Here is an 18357-nt window from a genome sequence, read left to right on the forward strand (position 1 = left end):
CTGGCTACCAAAGAACAAAGATAAACAAAGAATACTATTCTACCATTCTTACTCCCACCAAACTGAATACTGGGAATAACCTTGATGTCTGTGCAAAGACTAACTAATCCGAGCAGGTACAGGTTTAAAAACCCTTTGCTATTAATCTCTGTTGTACTTACTGAGGTTAGAAAAATAAACACTGTAGATAGATAGATAGATAGATAGATAGATAGATAGATAGCTAGCTAGATAGATAGATAGATAGATAGATATTATACCTTTAAAGAAGAGACGTGTTTTGAACAAACTGAAGTGTGCTTCTCAACTAACACAACAAAAATACTTTTATCAAATTTTTTAAGAGATTGACATTTTTTTTTACATTTATAGTGCAAATTCGTTTTTTTTACCCCTGTGTTCAATCCGTTTTGAAATGTCAAGTTTTTATAATTCAGATGTTAGCTCAGCGATGTTAGATACATCAATGTGCAATCCTTAGTTCCCATTGTCAAGCTAATCGAAAGGGGCCCCATTTCAGATTTAATTAAGGGTTAACTTTTATATAATAATAATAATAATAATAATAATAATAATAATAATAATAATAATAATAATGTTCAACTGCAAATATTAACATATAATACTGGACAGAAATGATAATGTGTGAAAACATGGACTGCGATCTTTGAACAAAACATATCAGTGGCGGCTGGTGACCTTTAAGATAGGTTAAGGCACATGCCTGCAGAAATTAATGGCAGAAAGTAGGGTCTCCACCTTTAGTTTGAGAGATTAACATAGTCTCTCACATCAATCCTAATATTTGAACAAGCTCAAAACCCCATTTGGAAGTAGAAATGGGTAATCCATCAACAAATAAATGCATTACATGCACTTTGCACCATATTAAAATGATCATTACACAAAAGCTAAACAATTTAAATTCCTCCTAGCTTACAAACGCACTTGGCCAATAACACCTATAAATCAATTCCTAAAATGAAGCTAAAATAATATTCTTTATTTATTATTGCAACAAACATTGAGTCGGCCACACTGTGATTGGTCAATGCACTCTGATTTACACCTGCCACGAAACGTTCACCAACTGCAGAAACTCCATTTAAACTTTACCATTCCGCAAAAAAAGACAAAAAAAAACAAAAAAAACATAATTAATTGCAGGCATCCTGGAATAATTATGAATGTAAAAGATAATTACTAAAAAAAAATCTGAAGCAAAGAAATTCTAAGGCGAATCTCAGTAATGATTTTAAGAAATATTCAACAGTGGAAAGCTAGCTTACGTTACTTTATTGGTTCCTGTCTCTTTCTGAAGCAAACTTGACAATTACATTGTTCTAAACTCCTTTGGTTTTAAATCGCACACGATATCACTCTCTACCGATCAACACCATTCTCCATCCAACATCCCATCTTATCAACCTCACAGTCCACGAATCATCATCTAGCCATAGCCTGTAGACAATCTGAAGCTTGCCTAAGCCTAATGAAGCTATCTTTACCCTGGCAACTCGCCCTAATGGTGTATGCATTGCTTTTATTTGAACACATTGAATGTTTCCTTATGCAGAAACAGTACGTTTGAACTTTAGAAGCAATTAACTAATTCTTTACTACACTCTCATAACACATTACAACTACAACATTATGAAAAATGCAGTTGGTTGAAGTGTTAATTAGGAAAGTCTAGAGTGAAACTCTAGGTGAACGAAGAATATAAGAACATAAGAAAGGTTATAAACGAAAGGAGGCCATTCGGTCCACCTGCTCTTTTGGTTGTTAGTAGCTTATTGATCCCAGAATTTCATCAAGCAGATTCTTGAAGGATCCCAGGGTGAAAGCTTCAACAACAGTACTGGGGAGTTGGTTCCAGACCCCCACAATTCTCTGTGTAAAAAAGTGCCTTCTACTTTCTTATTAAGTTTTACTAATGCATTGTAAAGTTTTAACTTACTTCCCTTGGTTTACATCCAACACTTTTTACTATATATCTGAGCATTTTGTTGGCCTTTTTTATAGCTTTCCCACATTGTCTAGATCAGGAGTGGGCAATTTGCCCTAAATTACTTAATTGGACCAATTATTAACAATTATTGGTCTAATTAAGTAATTTAGAGCACAGTTGGAACAAAAGCCAGGAGGGATACCAGCCCTCCAGGACCAGAACTGCTCACCCTGGTTAGATGAAGACATAAACTCCTACATCTTTTTCATAGATTTGTTCTTCAATTTCAGTATCTCCCATATGGTATTTATAATGGACATTTTTATTGTCTGCGTGCAGTACCTTACACTTTTCTGTATTAAATGTCATTTGCCATCTGTCTGCCCAGTTCTGAATGCTGCCTAGATCATTTTGAATGACCTTGTTGCCTCAGTGATGCTGCTACCTATTTGAAATACTATGTGGTGTTTTTAATGATTATTGATGGCTTTTAAAATATTTGATGTAATTGGATGATTATTGATTTCTAAAGAAATACAATTTGTTAATTGTTGATACCTGATGAAGTATTATTACCTGTTCATATACCAGCTTTCTGGCTGTTAGAAATGGCATACTTTTTAAATATGTTGTTACTGTAAGAGCAATAAATACTGTTTCCTTTTAAACAAACCTTTGGGTGTAGTAAAGTCCTTGCTGCATGTATGAGTGTCTATCTGCTCTTCCAAATAAAAGAACCTTTGTGTGTGGCACTACTTTATTCTGGTTTACCTTTATAGTTGGGGGTAATTAATGAGGCATTCTAGGAGATCTCTCACCTCTATATAAAAACTAAAGTGTGGCATAGTCGGGACTACAATTATTACCTGCCGTTAACTGTAATAGTAACTCAATAAATAAGTCAATTCATTTCCCCGAATGGCTCACCTGGTAAAGGCACTTTCGTGCGGCATGAAGGGTGAGTCATACAACCAGAGATCGCAATTTCAAATCCTGGTTGTGCGTGGGGGCGCCGCATTGGCCTTGGCGATCCAGGGGTTGGGGAGGTGGGATCCGGCTTAGACGGTTTCACTTCACCGCTCTGCGGTGACCCCCACAGGCCAGGCACCAAGTGAGCTTGGGCCGGAGATTTGCTGGGCTGGTCTTTTTGCTGATTTGCTCCAGTGGCCGGTAGCCTGCAGACATCCGCTCTCAGTTCTTGGGTGTAAAAAGATGCCGATTGGCCTGTGGGATCAGAGGGTGCCCACAGAGCCTCGGGTCCTTGAGCTGTGAAGGAGCAATAATAATAATAATAATAATAATAATAATATAATAATAATTGGGCATTCCAAATTGGGAGAATCACAGGTAAAATAATTAAATAATTAAAAAAAGGAAAGCCAATTTATAATAAAAATAGTATGTTTATTCTTTTAGTAGCAGGGTGGGCTCCACTTGTGTATCCTGCTCTCCCCCCTGACCTCCTGCTGGCCCCCTGTTACAAACGTTATCTATATCATGGCAGTTGTCTCAGTTTGCATGGTAACACAAACCAGATGTCAAAATATCTAACACTTATAAGCACAAAAATAGTCCAGCATCTCATTAAGTGGATATTATAACCTGAGAAGATCCCTCAAGGCTGATTGTGAGGGCATATCTGTTTTGCGAGAATAGTAAACAAGGGAAATAATGATTTAAGCAGAACATTAGAAAATCATAGAGAGAATAGTCTTTATAAACCATACTATACACAGGGGCGGAGAGTAACCTGCCACAAGCTGAAGCAGAAACATGAACTCTTTCAACACCTTTATATAGAGGTATGAATGAGAAACTCATCCTGAGCAGAGTTTCTTAATTGCATATATATGTTAGGATCCCAACCCGAAATACAACCCCATCAGCTTTGGGTTCATTGACATTTTTAGAAAGACGAAATCGTTCATTTCTCTTCATACAGCAATGTCTTTAGTTTCATACAATATTAATTTAGTATTTCAATGGTATTCTGTTTTTAGCAGTCTTCCAATTTTGGTGCATGTTTCTGAATTTGGAATGTTTTGATATTTGTATGCTTGTTGCAGTATTTCTTGATAGTTAAACATTACTTAGCCCAAGTTTTCATTTTTTTATTTATTTGATTTCTTTATTTCCAAATTAGCTTAGTTTGACACATTCGGACAGCTTTTAGACCAGCACCATTGAATTAGTGCTGATCAGCATTATAAGAAAGTTACGTTGGCAATGGACAGTGGCAGGCTTACAAACCTGGAAATGCAGAAAGCATAAGTGGGTTGATTTGAATTACATCTGATGCACGGATGTCACAGTGGGTGTCTATCATGTGATAGAAGTCTGCTAAACCCTGGAGCTGACTTGGTTGTATGGAATCATTTTGTAGTAGTGTTTTGAATAATTAAGAACTGATGTATGATCAATGGTGGCATCAGTATTGATTCACAATGTTAAGAGGTCACACTCAATAGTCAAGACCTGTCCAGGAGAGATAACACTACTAAAATCAGCAGGGCCACCTCAGTAGCATTATTTCCACTCGCCTCAGAAGATCAGTAAACAATCTAACTGTATAGTAGTTTGTACAGTTTATCTATGTCTATTTTTTAATTTTCAGTTAATACACTGAACTATTTACAGTAATTATTACCTAGGGTAGTCTCTCTGTAAAGTTAGTTAGGACTGAATATGTAAGACATGTTGTATTTCCAACATGGCCATATGGTGCAGTTTTAGCCATTCACGATTTTGAGTTTTTCCCAAGTCATTTTTTTAATTCATGAAAGTTTATAAGGTTATCCTTCTGCCCATATAATGACATTTCACTTTTCAAGGCAGAACATCCTAAATAACAACATTATAGGCTAGGAGAACTGCAATTCCTGCATAAACCTGAAGCGACAAGGATGTGCAAGAGCTCGGAGAACAAGACATGCCACACTACAAAGCCAACAAATGTACTGTACACCTGAGATATAAAATACATTTCAAAGGAACATATCTACCCTTTCAAGCTATACACTGAACATTAGAGTGCAATACAATCCAGATGAAAGGGTCAGTATATTGGTTTGATAAAATAATGCCAGCTGTCTCAGACATGGTGCTTTTCCCTTACTTGCATGAGAGAGAGGAATATAATAGACCATAGATGTGGAATCTTACTCTGCCCAGTACCTCACATAATTGTGACCTGTCAAAGTTAAAGAATACCCGATGAAATTATAATTTTCTTTGTACAATTAGGAAGAACTAATTATCTGCTTTAAGATTGGATGATATGACTTGAGTTATAGAGGAAAACACAAGAGGCACTTTGCATTTCCATAAGGTCTACAGTGAGAAAATAATAATTAAGAATGGCAGATGCTTGCGTTTCGAGTAACACAAAACACTTGTTCAGAAAACAGTTATTTTCATGCTACATCAGTTTTTACAGCTGTTACCAGGGCCATTTCAGTATTAACAAGAAAATGCTGAATTATTTTTTAAATAAAATGATTATAGGAATGTGGCAAAGCAGTTTGCAGTGAGCAGGACTAGAGGTGATGCAGTGCTCAGTAATAACCACTCCAACAACAGATCAATGGTGAAAAACGAAGCTTTATTAATGCTTAAATAATACGACACACCAATGTGTACAGCCCAGTCAAAACCCACAGGGTTTACCCCCGAAATAATAAGGGTAAACACACTTTAAAACACCTACATGATCACCAGTCCAACAGTGAGTGCTCCGGGTGCAAGCAGTATTGTGAATACACAAAACAGTGATAACAGTGGTGCAGTGCAGTCCTGGTTTGATGCTGGCTTAGCAGCGACATCTATAATGATAAATAACAACAGTTAAATAGACAGACAATTCAACACTAAACACTCACGGTTCCTTTTTACTCAGGCCGTTGGTGTGGTGGTCCTTCTTATTTTAATACATGCAATCTCGATTCAATATCTAATTAATATTAATTTAGCATTAATTTAATATGTAATTGCATATCTATTTAATATTAATTTATGCCACGCAATATAAAGCGTTACCTACATTTCTTATGATCGAGTCAGTCAGAAAGTGCAAATGTGGTAACGTTACATTGGTAAGTAGAAATCATTATTTTGGAGATGATTATTGTGAAGAGTCTGAATGGGATTCATTTGCTCCCCAAAGCAGATTTTTATTGGGCGGTTTGTCTAGATACGGCAGCAGAGGTCCTTGTTGCCACTTGACTTGAATTTCTTTATGTTTTTTATTTTCCTTTTACAATGGCCCAACTCGTACTTGACAGGGGCCGACATAATACTCGCGACTGTTTTGACTCTGAAGATGTTTTGACTCTGAAGACGTTTTGATTCTGAAGACGTTTTGATTCTGAAGACATCCTACACTTTGTGACGCCCACGGGCCCCCTTAGGTGTGGGGCCCTAGACCTCCGCCTTGCTCGCCTCGCCCAAGGCCGGCACTGCTTCCAAGAGTAGGTTAATGAGGCCTAACTGATGACTAGTTGTGCTTCTGCAATTTTGCCATCTCTGCAGAGCAATAAAAACAACTCTATATAATATACAATGGATTTTTTAAATTTTAAACCTAATACTCAGGAAAGGTAATTTGCTGAGTTTTATGGAGTACTAGAACAAGGATCGTGTATGTGTCCTTACGGTGGTGAATTTGGTCCAAAGCACTCTCATCAATATAAAATAAAATTAAACGGCACAACTTTAAAGACAACCCAGAATAACCCAGTATAAAACCAACAAGGGTATTTAATATTAGAAAGATAACGTTAAATGAGAATGCAAAGCAGACCCTTTAGTTGTGCATTTAGTAATGCTGCTTTTCAAAACGTTCTTCTGCAGCTGTTCTCCATTAAAACAATAAACAGCTGCATTATAACTTCAAAGATAAATGCAGGTCAACCAAGACTGGACGATGGAACATGATGAAGGCAGTAACTGCACACAATACAGAGAAGCAAGTCTTAAATTATAAGACAGTTAAAAATAACTGTGACAGCTATTCATTTGATTTTTTGTCAGCAGTGACAGATAACCTGAAATGTACAAGACTGGATGTGGACTAGGACAAATAATATATAAATACACTAGTTGGCACCTAGCTTTTAATCTTTTGTTTTAATGTATTTATTCTTTGTTTAGCCGGGTAAAAAAACAAAACAAAAACAAACTGTTATTGCAGATCTCGTCTTCAGGTGTTATGCATACACACTGATAAAGTCAACAATTATAATAATGCAAAGAAGTTCAAATATAAATTTTAAATAGTGAGAAACGTATATGTTAATGATGCTGAAGGATTACACCAATTATCTGTCCATCATTGACAGTATAAAAAAAGTGACAGAATAAAAATCCAAAGCAGTATAACCACTCCCACACTGAGGGCATTCACAGCTCTATGTGTGGACAACACACTCCGCCATTAGAGGGGGGCGTATTTTAATGATCTGAACAGTTGAGGATATACATACTGCCACCATTTAACTTTATTAACCATGCTAGTATGTCCCCAGGGGTCAATTATTGCCCCATTATCAACATCAAGGTCTGTTGCAGAGCATATTTATATAGGATATTCAACTAACGTTTACTGTAGTTATTCCACGGATGGCTGAACTGACGAGCCCCCAAAGGGAGCAAGTAGGGTGCTTACAAACATTGTCATGCATTTAATGAATGTTGAAGGAGTATTCTGTTTATAAAAATATTAACCCTAAATTGCTGTAAACACTATAGCTGAATTCTCAGAATTTTATTTTCTAGATCTGTATCCATTTGTCACCTATAAAGCCATAAAGCTGATAATGTAGGAACATTGATTTGAAAGCGCTGGCTACCACAAACTTCTAACCACAGGACTCTGGTACACCCTGCAGGTGAGTTTGTTTTCAAGGGTCTTTTTTGTGGTCCAGTACTAGAGCCTCTGTGTTTATACACACATGCAAGCTATTTACTACCGTATTCCACATCCCAGTCTGAGAGGTGGTAAAGGGTATAGCATATAAATTCCCTAGTAAAACTATTGAAGGTCTAATGGCCATACCGGATTACCAGATGACGATGAGTTGTAAATGAAAGGGTTGGCTGGATATGGGCGTCCATTTTCTGTGTATCTTGGGCCATCTAGTGGAGCAGGTAAAGAAGCAGGTTTCAGAGTGCTTCTTGTCATATTTTCTAGAGCTATATTGTTATGCTATTTTTTTTTTTATTTGTTTCCTTTCATCTGTTTATTTTAAGAAATGGGACATTGTCTCATAAATTGAGTTTGTATTTTCTTCTGAATATTTAATGTAGACAATAAAAAATAAATGTAAGTTTCCTAAATAGTCAAATTCAGAACTCTACAAGGTTAAACAAATATACCAGTAACACACAAACACAGACACAGCAGTAAATTAATTTTAGAGCCATCAGTATTAAGTTTATAACCATGACGTACTGTACATAAAAAAAGAACTGGATATTTATGACTTGTCATTCAGTAAGCAAATGAGATGTTAGCATGATGGTAAAGTATATTAAAATGACTGATTTACAGTATATGGAATAACTGCTTGTGTTCTCTATATATGTACAAATGTAAGTGTAACAAACAGACGGACAGCCAGACACCCCAGTATATCCCCTGAATGTAATACACAACAACTCAGTACTAAATAATGTTAAAAGTGAGTTTCATTGGATAAGCAGTTTTCCAGGTATAAAGACAAGTCAATATGATTTTTAACTTGCCAGGTTAGGTTAACCATAAAGACATCTCATTCCATTTAGGGATTTGTGTAAAACAAATGTATATGTCACATATTTTTCCTTGTATTAACTCAATAAGGCTGAAGGCTGCACAGTATCAGTAAGCCCACACCTGTCCTATTGCTTACTGCAGAAAGCAGAACAGAAAAAGAAATAATCTTTCACAATGTAATTCATGCATACACTGGAAACCAAACCAATACAAATAAAAATAAATAATTCAAACAAGGGATAAAGAAAGTTTATTTTTCTTTTTTACAAAACAGTTAAAAGGGTGTCTAATCTCAATAATTTAAATCTAATATAGATCTGCAAGCAGCATGTCATTAAACTAAAAATAAAAACCAAACTCTGTTACAATTTCTGATAGCAGAAGATACATAAGCACATACATAACAGGTTCTTTTTTTTTTTTTTTTTTGCTGCTCTAGTACAGGAAAACAAGTGTTCATGGAAAAGTGGAACGAAATAGAGAGTGGTTACATAAATTAACTCATACCGAGTCTCATGCATCAGAACTTCATAATACAGCTTCTGAACATCACAATACATTTTGACATTAAAAGAAAGCCCTCTATGAATTCAAAGAATAAGACATGGGAAGGGCAGTTACAAAGATGTAATAGTCCAAACATTTTTTAAATATTTTCAAACCATGTGCGAAGTTCCACTATATGAATAATATTTACCGTTCTATAGACGTTGTTTCTTTGAACCAGATTCATGGCTTAATGCGATTTCTGCTAAAATTGCACATCCTGCACTGTATATGGTGTTTTGTATTGATTTGTCTGTATGGTTGAATAGAGATCGCTTCAAATTGCATTAACATGTATTGTCCCACCTTTCCCTTAACTTTGTGCTCTCTATATTATTTTCTATATATACTATATGCGTATATGAGTTTAGCACTCATGAAAGGAGAGGGACAATGGTTTCTCCTCACAGCTCTGTCACCTGAACATCTATCACGTGTATTTCAAGCAGACCGAATTGTGCGAAATTGCGTGGTGGTTTTGTGACCAATGCGCATTATAGGCTCAGCTGAGACCACCATATTTATTTCACTGATTCTGAGGTGAAAGGCAGGAGAACTAGTGCATAAACCAATATTAATAATATCAATATTAGTGAGTTTTAATCATGTTTGTAATAGTCTTTAACTAGATTTCAGTTCTGCCAGACTGAGGCTGCAAACTTGGTTAGTTCCCTTTACTCTATAGCTGTGGTTCTCAACCCTGGTCCTGAAATGACACTTTGCTTAATTTGACTTTTTTCTTAATTGTTTTCAACAGTAACACATTTCAAGTTAGTTATAATATAAGTAACTTGAACTCTGCAAATGTTTAAGAGCTGAAAACAATTAAAAAGGGTCTAGTTAAGTAATTGAGAGCTCAGTTGGAATGAAAATCAGCAGAAACAGGGGGTCCCCAGGACCAGGTTTGGGAACCACTGCTCTATAGTATAGTTTAGTACACTATTGTATTGTACATTGCAGAGTAGTACAAATTCACACTGTGCATACTATTCACTACTTTCCAAGAAAACTCAAATCACCTCTCAGAATGCCAATTCTGAACTGCATTGAAAATGATTCACATTAAAACGTAGTTTTTTTTTTGTTGAAAAGAACTCGGTTGGAATTCAGATCTAAGATACATACTTTACTACCTGCAGTGCAACACATTAATATGTTATTACTGATGCATGACACACACGTCATATAATTTAAAATGAATGGTCAAAATAACATTGTCCAAACTTAAAATAACTTAAGACATTTTTTTAAAATCTGAAACAATGTAGTTTCACACAATATCTGCTTCCAAACTGATGTTAAATTCCTATTAAACTACTGAAGGTGCTACATTCATTTCTCTCATTAGTTTCTTTCTCAAATCTATGAGTGAAGATAAGCTTGGGTCTGTTTCAAAGCCCACCTCATGTCACTTTACTAGCTTCACTTGACAATTTACAGCTTATACCCACTGCCTGTCAATACCAGTTCAGTGAGCACTGAGGGTAGGAAAAGAGACCAGGAAAAAAAATGTTTGAAATCTCAAACATTGTCCGTCATCAATGCAGCTTATTTGAAAAGAAAACAACATCTTATTGGTTATAAAAACAGACATCAAAAAAGAAAAACAATCATGTTCGAGAGGTAGGAAGACCAGTTTGAAAAAAAAAAAAAAGTCCAAACCTACCTCCCTGGGTTCTGGACCGAACCCTTAAACATTCCGTGGCCCTAAAACATTTGGTTCAGTCTGATTGTATAAACTATGGTACAGTATATCTATTTGGGATCATACCTGGGAACACCCTAAAGATTTCTAGATTCCTATGAAAGGATGCACTGATGTTTCCACCTTATGCATAGCTGCATCTATGCATCTGGTATCTGGGTGATCTGTGGTTTGAGAAAATTATGAATTATTATATGGCAATATTGCATCATTTTTTTAAAACCACCATTCTTTGCCAATCGCATGTCTGCAGCGCACAACACAAATAGAAAAACAGTACGGCAAAAAGGATGTTTATGCAGTGACCACTGTTGTCAATTATGGTACTAGAGTGTCAAAAAAGAGTCTTATTCAAACTATGGACAAGCAGGGATGGGGCATCTATTAATTCTGGGTATGGGAGAAGGGACACTGAACTGGGGTATTTAAATATAAGCATAGATTATTTTATATAAATAAGTAATTATCACTCAAATGCAGGACAGCAGAATACAGAGAGAACAAACTAGGTCCAATGCCATTGGCTCAGGAGGGTCAGGTGATGCAGTGAAGGATGGTGGGTAGAAATTAGAGGGTGCCCATTCCAGTGACCTCAGACGTCAGCCTAGAACAGTACAGGAGAAGGATGGAGAAAAGGAAAACATTGAAACAAAACTAAATCCTTTTGATTTTAAATTGAACTTACTCTTGTGTGATAATAACAGACTTTGTGTGCAAGGTACAATTACATGTTTGTTAAATAAATATGCATTGTAGAACCTAATCTGAAGTGTAACGGTCTTCATTTCCAGTTTTGACAGTGAACTGACAACAAATAAATGCTCAAACTACAGAAGAGTTTTAGATAAAGTACATTTTCCCTACACATATTTTATTATAATGTGCTTTAAGATGAATATGCCTATTATATTATCAAGAAAATGTCTCACATGTAAAAGAAAGCTTTTATTATAAGTAAAGTATGAGCCCCCTATACAGTAGCCTTTACATCATGGCATAAGACATATACCTTCCATGTCCTAATTTTAAGTCCCTATTCTTCTCTGATTATTAATATTTGGTGATATCTGATTTGCTGCTTTTTTAGACCACAACCATAAACCACACAAAAGATCACAACCAAAGCATATTTGCTGGTGGAACCATGGAACGCAATGCCCATTAGTTCTGCTTAATTTCCTCTGCTAACTCTTTATAGTTTAGTATTTATGAACTGAAACCAGTGAACATCAAAAGCATCTGTAGCTATTTATAACATTAGGCTATCATTTCTGAATTTGCAGGAACATGCAAACTAGTCTGACCTTATAATTAGCTACAGATGCTTTTAATGTTCAAAGATTTAACTTACCTTCCCCACTGATTTTGATTACTTCTGAACCATTAAAGAACGGATATCAAACCACCATTATAAATATAGAGACTATGTAATGGTATAGGTGTTTCAGATAAGGTTGTACAGCTTTATTAAATGCCTGCAAAATCTCATCTCAATTTTTTTGATTACCAATGTGACCAGAAGAGTGGTGGAGAGACTTGAAACTTTAAGTGGGAACATGAGAAAATAAATTGTAATTGATTGATTCAGTATTATTTTCTCGTAAACACCAATCACAACACTTTCTTCATAAGTGGTGAGAAACGGTTTTAGGTATGTGAAAAAAAAACCCCATTAATCTTAAAATGACTCTTTTGTTTAGGATTGAAATAAAGGTAGGATATTTCTCAAAGAGTTGCTTCAATAGGCATAGTGGAATAGAACAACAGGTAGGTGGTACAGTGTGGTGCAGGGGGGAGGGATGATGTTACCTTGCGTTAATGAGGTACTGGGCAAGGCTTATGCTGGCGGGGGATCCTGTAATGGAGATCTGACGTTCCGCTGAGCCTTCCATGGCATTAGCAATTTTGATCTGCGCTCCAGACATCTGACGGATCTCGTTGATTTTGGTTCCCTGGCGCCCGATTATGCAGCCTATTAACTGGAAAAAATTGCAGCGGTTCTTAAAAGGAAAAACAGGGTCCTAAAAACAAATATAACCAGGGAATCTTTTGGCAATCTGCAATTTGTTAACACCAGAAAGAAAATATTACTTTTGAATTCCAATTTAGTACGATGACTGGCCAAAACTTAAATAGTAGAGCTCTATAGCTATGTCATAAGAAATTGTTGTGTACTCAGGATTTCTGCGGCTTCAAATGGGGCTGTTCAACCAGTTAATCCCTCAACACAGTGGCTGCATTGACCAACATGCTATCAAGTCTAATGGGTGTTCCTGGAATGACAGTGTTTGCAGAAAACCACAACTCCAGTCACAAGCCGCTCATGATGGAACAGCCCACAGATATGTGCCTCGTGTTGTAATAAGCAACAGACCTGCTACAGTGGCCCATATCACAGAAACCTTCAACACTGGACATGACACTTGTTTCCACTTGAACACTGCGTCAGACCCTTTGTAGAAGTGGCCAGTCAATGTTTTACTTTATTAATGAATTTGCCATATATTATGAAGACCCGACAACTATCTATGAATTGAACTGTAATCACTATACTTTCAGATACTATGATATTGGATTAATTTTCTGTTTAACTGTTAAGACAATGGTGAAACAGTCCCTGGTTTCCGAATGTCATACTCACATCATTGGGAATGGCGAGTTCATGAGTACTGGCCTGGGGATTGGCATCCATACCTGAGCATGGGGAGCAAAGAACAGAATAAATTGTATATCAAATGGGCAGAGTGAGCCTGTAAACTGTTGTAATCAGTAAGTTAAAGAATCCAGAACAGGATCTTATATGGTCCCAAGACCTGAAAAAGTATAGCAGCATTGTGATGCAATGGAGTTCAGAAAATAGATGGGCTTTCTTGAAGAAGTGTGTTCTAGTGTTTATTAGGTTGAAAAATAAAACAAAGCTATGACTTAAAACATATTTTAAATAATAGGTGTTTTCCTGGGAAAAATAAATTAAAATCTTCTCGAAGGACCTTGAATCCTATCAAAGCAAACAATTGCACAAAGTATGATTTTTATTCTTAGAAAATATATATATATCTCCAAACTACTAGGCTGCATTGCAATAGTGGAAGTGCAATTCTCAACATAGTTTTGTGTAACAAAACTGGTACGCAGGGTATTCCATGATACCACGTTTAAAAGGTGGAAGAACCATCGTGGCACACATGGCAAAGGAACAACCGCTCAGTGTACAGGGTGTCATGCACTCAGGAGAGCATAGGTTTGCATCCTGGTTGTGCCAAGTTGCTGATCTTCACTGGGAATCCCACAAGGAGCATCAGGTCTAGCGTTCCCAGGCAGTGAGGAGTAAAAAAATGGGACTGTTTCTCCTTTTTGCACTACATTGACCCTACTGGCCAGGCATCCTGACATCAGAGCAGGTATTGCTCACTAACATTGTTGTCCAACTCCTGGATTAAAGGGGTGATTGGCTTGGCAGTGGGATCAGAGGACAACCACTGTTCTTCTGTTCTCGTGAGGTGTTGTGGGGACAGGGAGAAAAATAGTGGTAAAATAATTTGTCACTCTAAATTAGATGGACCATGGTTAAAAAATGACTTTGATTTAGTCCTTCCACATTTACCCAGCAATCTTATGAGATCCTTACCCTCATTTTCTTTCTAATTTGAAATGCCCAATTTTGAATGTCACTTCATTATTGATTTAGGAAGACTAAAGATACAGAGACAACATGTTCCCATTGCCAAGCCAACCATTTTACCTTCTGAACCTACTGAACCCTGCAGGCAAGATCCTGTAGCATGGCAAGCAAACTATCCCTAGCTAGTTTTCTTCTCTAACCTATGAGACCACTAAGGCCAAGACCGGCAAATTGGCCCAAAACAAATTCTAACCAGCGAGCTCTCGATGACATCACTTCATGTGGCAATGTCTTTCCAAGGTGAGTTCTTCCACTTTTAAGCATGGTCCTTCCAAGTCTATCCTTTTTGTAAGGACTGCGTATGTATTGGATCCTTATGGTTGGGGGATATTGAAACTGGAGAAGTTCCTAACTAAAGTCTAGGAGGAAACCCCAACCATGACCTACATAATTCTCTTTACTAAGGCAACTGGCATCCAACACCCTTTTTGAAATACATTTCAGATCCTCTGCCAGCAGGGGCTTGTAAGCACAAAGCTAATTTCTTAATCTAGGCTGATTGTGTTACACTGTATCTGGCACTTATGTCCCCAAGACACTTGGGTGATATCCCCTGTCTGAAGCAGACCCCTTTCATTAAAAGTTGACACTGATTGGACGTATAACATTTCTGGTCTCTTGCTAAATTCTTTCTTTTTATCCAAACCTGACCAATTCTCAAAAACAGGTCTCGTGCCCTCCCCTGTTCCTCAGGTCGCTATTCTCTCACTGGAACCCTCCTGTAGCAGGGATTTATAATGGCAGCAATGTGCCTTCTGACACATTCATCCAGTGTGGCAATATCGTGGTAAACATTCCATGTAACTTAATGAGCCAGCTGTACAATGAAGATTTTATATTTTTGGGGGTTTTGTGTTCACAAATTAATCACAACAATGGCTAGGGAAAATTGTCTTGTAAATCTTCTTGATAATTTTAGTAACTAACTACATTTTTATGTATTACTGCCCTGTAAATACCAAACTTGGTGCTATCCTATAGCTATCCAAATCATTAAGTAGGACATCAGCTGGATTGAAATCTTGCCATTGGGCAGGATAAGGGAGGTGTGCGTTTGCTGGGCAACAATGGATTGTGGCAACCAATGACGGCCACAGTGAAACACAGGACATGCATTTTACTATATAAAAGCAATGGCCCAAGTACAGCAAGTACTATTTTCATATAAAATTTAACACATATCTTTGAAATTGTGAACAGTTTAAATGTTATGACCTGTAGAAATATTATACCCTGTATTAGCAGCACCTGGATAAAGATGGGTAGAGAAAGTTTTGAAACTGCATTCTCCTATGAGCTATGCTGCCTCCAGCATGGCCAAGCCATAATGACATCAGTTTCAGAACTTCCAATTCAGTGGCTGTAGGTCAAGGTCTATAAGTGATTAACCAGTTGGCTTGAATAGAGATGGCTCTTGGTTACAGCTCTGTGGGTGAGGACCTAGCAGTACAAAGGAGCATGTCATTAAGGAAGGGTTCTACTGGAAAATAGGCAGTGGTCAGAGGATTTTACATCAAGGGTAGAAAAGATCACACAACAGTAAGATAAATAATAAATTGAACCCATTAATAAAAACTATTAATATAAAAAAAATACAAATAAAAATAAATAAAAACTGGCTAAAGCGGATACTGTGCTTGTAAGTGCATAAGCCCCTCACTTAAAGAAGAAAAGTTACAAATGACAAGAGGGCTTTCAGCCAATCAATGCTTGTCCGGTTCCTAGTAGCAGATTGATCCAAGAAATTCATACAGTAAGTTCTTAAAGGATTCCAGTGAATCAGCAGAAACAGCTTGGCTTTTGACTACTCCATATACCAGTCACCACTCTCTGTGTAAAAAAGTGTCTTCTGCTATTTGTTTATTAAAGCATTTAAATATTGTCAGCTCCTATTATGATTTAAAAAAAAAAAAAAAACTTAAGTAAAGGTTCTCCTATGTGTTTGTCTAGTTGCTTTTCACTGGACATTCTCTAGTGCCACAATGTACTTTTGCAATGCAGTATTCCAAGTGTGAATATTCTGAATTCAGAGTTTTTGTTGATTAGTTAATAGACAAAGAGAAGGAGAAGTGATACTTTTTATTGGACTAACTAAATAATAATTATCAATTATTCACAAGTTATCATTAAGTTATATTTTTGTGATGATGGCCTTTCTCTTTTACACAGACAGATGTTTAGGAGTGATCTATGATCCTTACTTCTTTTTTGCATTTATCATTCCTGTACTTTGACTTTTTGTAGTGTGCTTTGCAATTATATGAAATGATGCACTACCAATTATGAACTGTTCTACAAACAGCAACGTCTTGGTCCTAAATGGCATTTGGAAAGTTGATATGAAAGAGCCAACTGGTGCCCAGGCTACATACCTCCTGGCACCATTAGGATAAAAGACCAAAGGCCCCCAAAAAATAGAACAACCGGATATAACTCAAGATCTAGAGACCAACCACCAGGGTACAGTGCACATATCAACAAAAACAACAAGATAACAGAGAAAGAAACTCTACAGGTACAAAGAGAAGGAATTCCATAAAGGGCTTCTTGGGTACGTACCAGGGAAAGCAGGGGTGGTCTGTCCAAGGGGAGTAAAAGGGGTTTGCTGCATAGCCAACTGGTGGAGCTTGGTCAACTGCTGAAGGGGTAGGAGGGACATTAGAACTAAGAGGTTATTTTTATATAGCACAGGTCACACCAAATCAAGAACAAAACTTGAATTAGAAAATAACAAGGTGGCCATGATGCATCATGGCAAAACACAAAGGAAAAACTACGATAGGACTTGGCCTGTCCCACATGATCTGATATACAGTGTGTTTTTGGGTCATCTTCATTCTGAGAAGCTTGTGACAAAACACCTAGAAGCAGCCACAGCTGGCACGACCAGCATGCTCAGAATAGAAGAGAAAAAAATATTGCACTTCAATACTGCAGCAGTGTCTGTGTGTGTATGCTACAAGAAATCAAACACTTTATTATTTTACTTTTTCACCCAAAGTAGCACTTTTGATTCTGATCTACTGTGTTAAGGCCATCATAATCAGAAACATCACAGTACAAATAGAAAAAAGATTTCTTATAATGACCACATACATAGCTGCCTAACAACAGTTTTGAAGGTTTTTTAGATATCTTCTGAGTGTGAGTGTGAGTGTATATATATATATATATATATATATATATATATATATATATATATATATATATATATATATACACACACATACACACAATATAAGCGACCATGCTAACAGTATTCACATTCCTATGTTTATACCTCATACTTGATGTCTTATATTAGTATTAGGAGATGTTCCGTTTACCAGCACCCACACCAGCATTGACATGGGGAGGAGACCTCCACTGACAGAGCCTACTGAACATACCTAGGATCAGCAGTTAGTTTTGAGTTCCTCTAAAATCAAATATAACAATATTCATAGATGTTGTTGGATCCTATTTTGTTGGCAGCCATCTTGAGAAGGCACTGCGTACCTGTCTTGCATTTGGTGTTTATGTTTGATCCATACTCATAACTGTTATATTCACACATTGAAAAAAAGACAGCATCATGTTACATGATTTCTTACCTTGGCTTCATACGACTGAACCAATCAATAATGATACAAAAACTTTGAATCAAAATATTTCCAGACATGATTAGTCCATGAGTCTTGAACTTAAAGCTCTGCTTTTAAAGTACATGGTGCTGACAAAAT

The 18357-nt window shown here is 36.7% G+C and overlaps 1 protein-coding gene across 8 annotated transcripts in view; it reads right to left on the reverse strand.

Annotated features, from left to right (window-relative positions):
• Nucleotides 1–10094: 10094 nt before the first annotated feature.
• LOC121323427 (poly(rC)-binding protein 3) overlaps nt 10095–18357 on the reverse strand; it is an 87179-nt gene continuing 78916 nt past the window's right edge. For 5 of the 8 annotated variants that reach the window (XM_041264507.1, XM_041264504.1, XM_041264506.1 and 2 more), the window contains 4 exons: nt 17195–17273; nt 13595–13647; nt 12763–12932; nt 10095–11557 (listed from right to left, as the gene is read on the reverse strand). In XM_041264507.1, coding sequence (XP_041120441.1) covers nt 11521–11557; nt 12763–12932; nt 13595–13647; nt 17195–17273 — 339 coding nt within the window. In that variant the 3' untranslated portion in view covers nt 10095–11520. Of the gene's footprint in view, nt 11558–12762; nt 12933–13594; nt 13648–17194; nt 17274–18357 lie in introns of those variants that run through there. The other 3 variants (XM_041264508.1, XM_041264510.1, XM_041264511.1) reach the window with 2 other exon arrangements.

Source organism: Polyodon spathula, chromosome 11 (genome assembly GCF_017654505.1).
Source record: "Polyodon spathula isolate WHYD16114869_AA chromosome 11, ASM1765450v1, whole genome shotgun sequence".
Lineage (NCBI taxonomy): Eukaryota > Metazoa > Chordata > Actinopteri > Acipenseriformes > Polyodontidae > Polyodon > Polyodon spathula.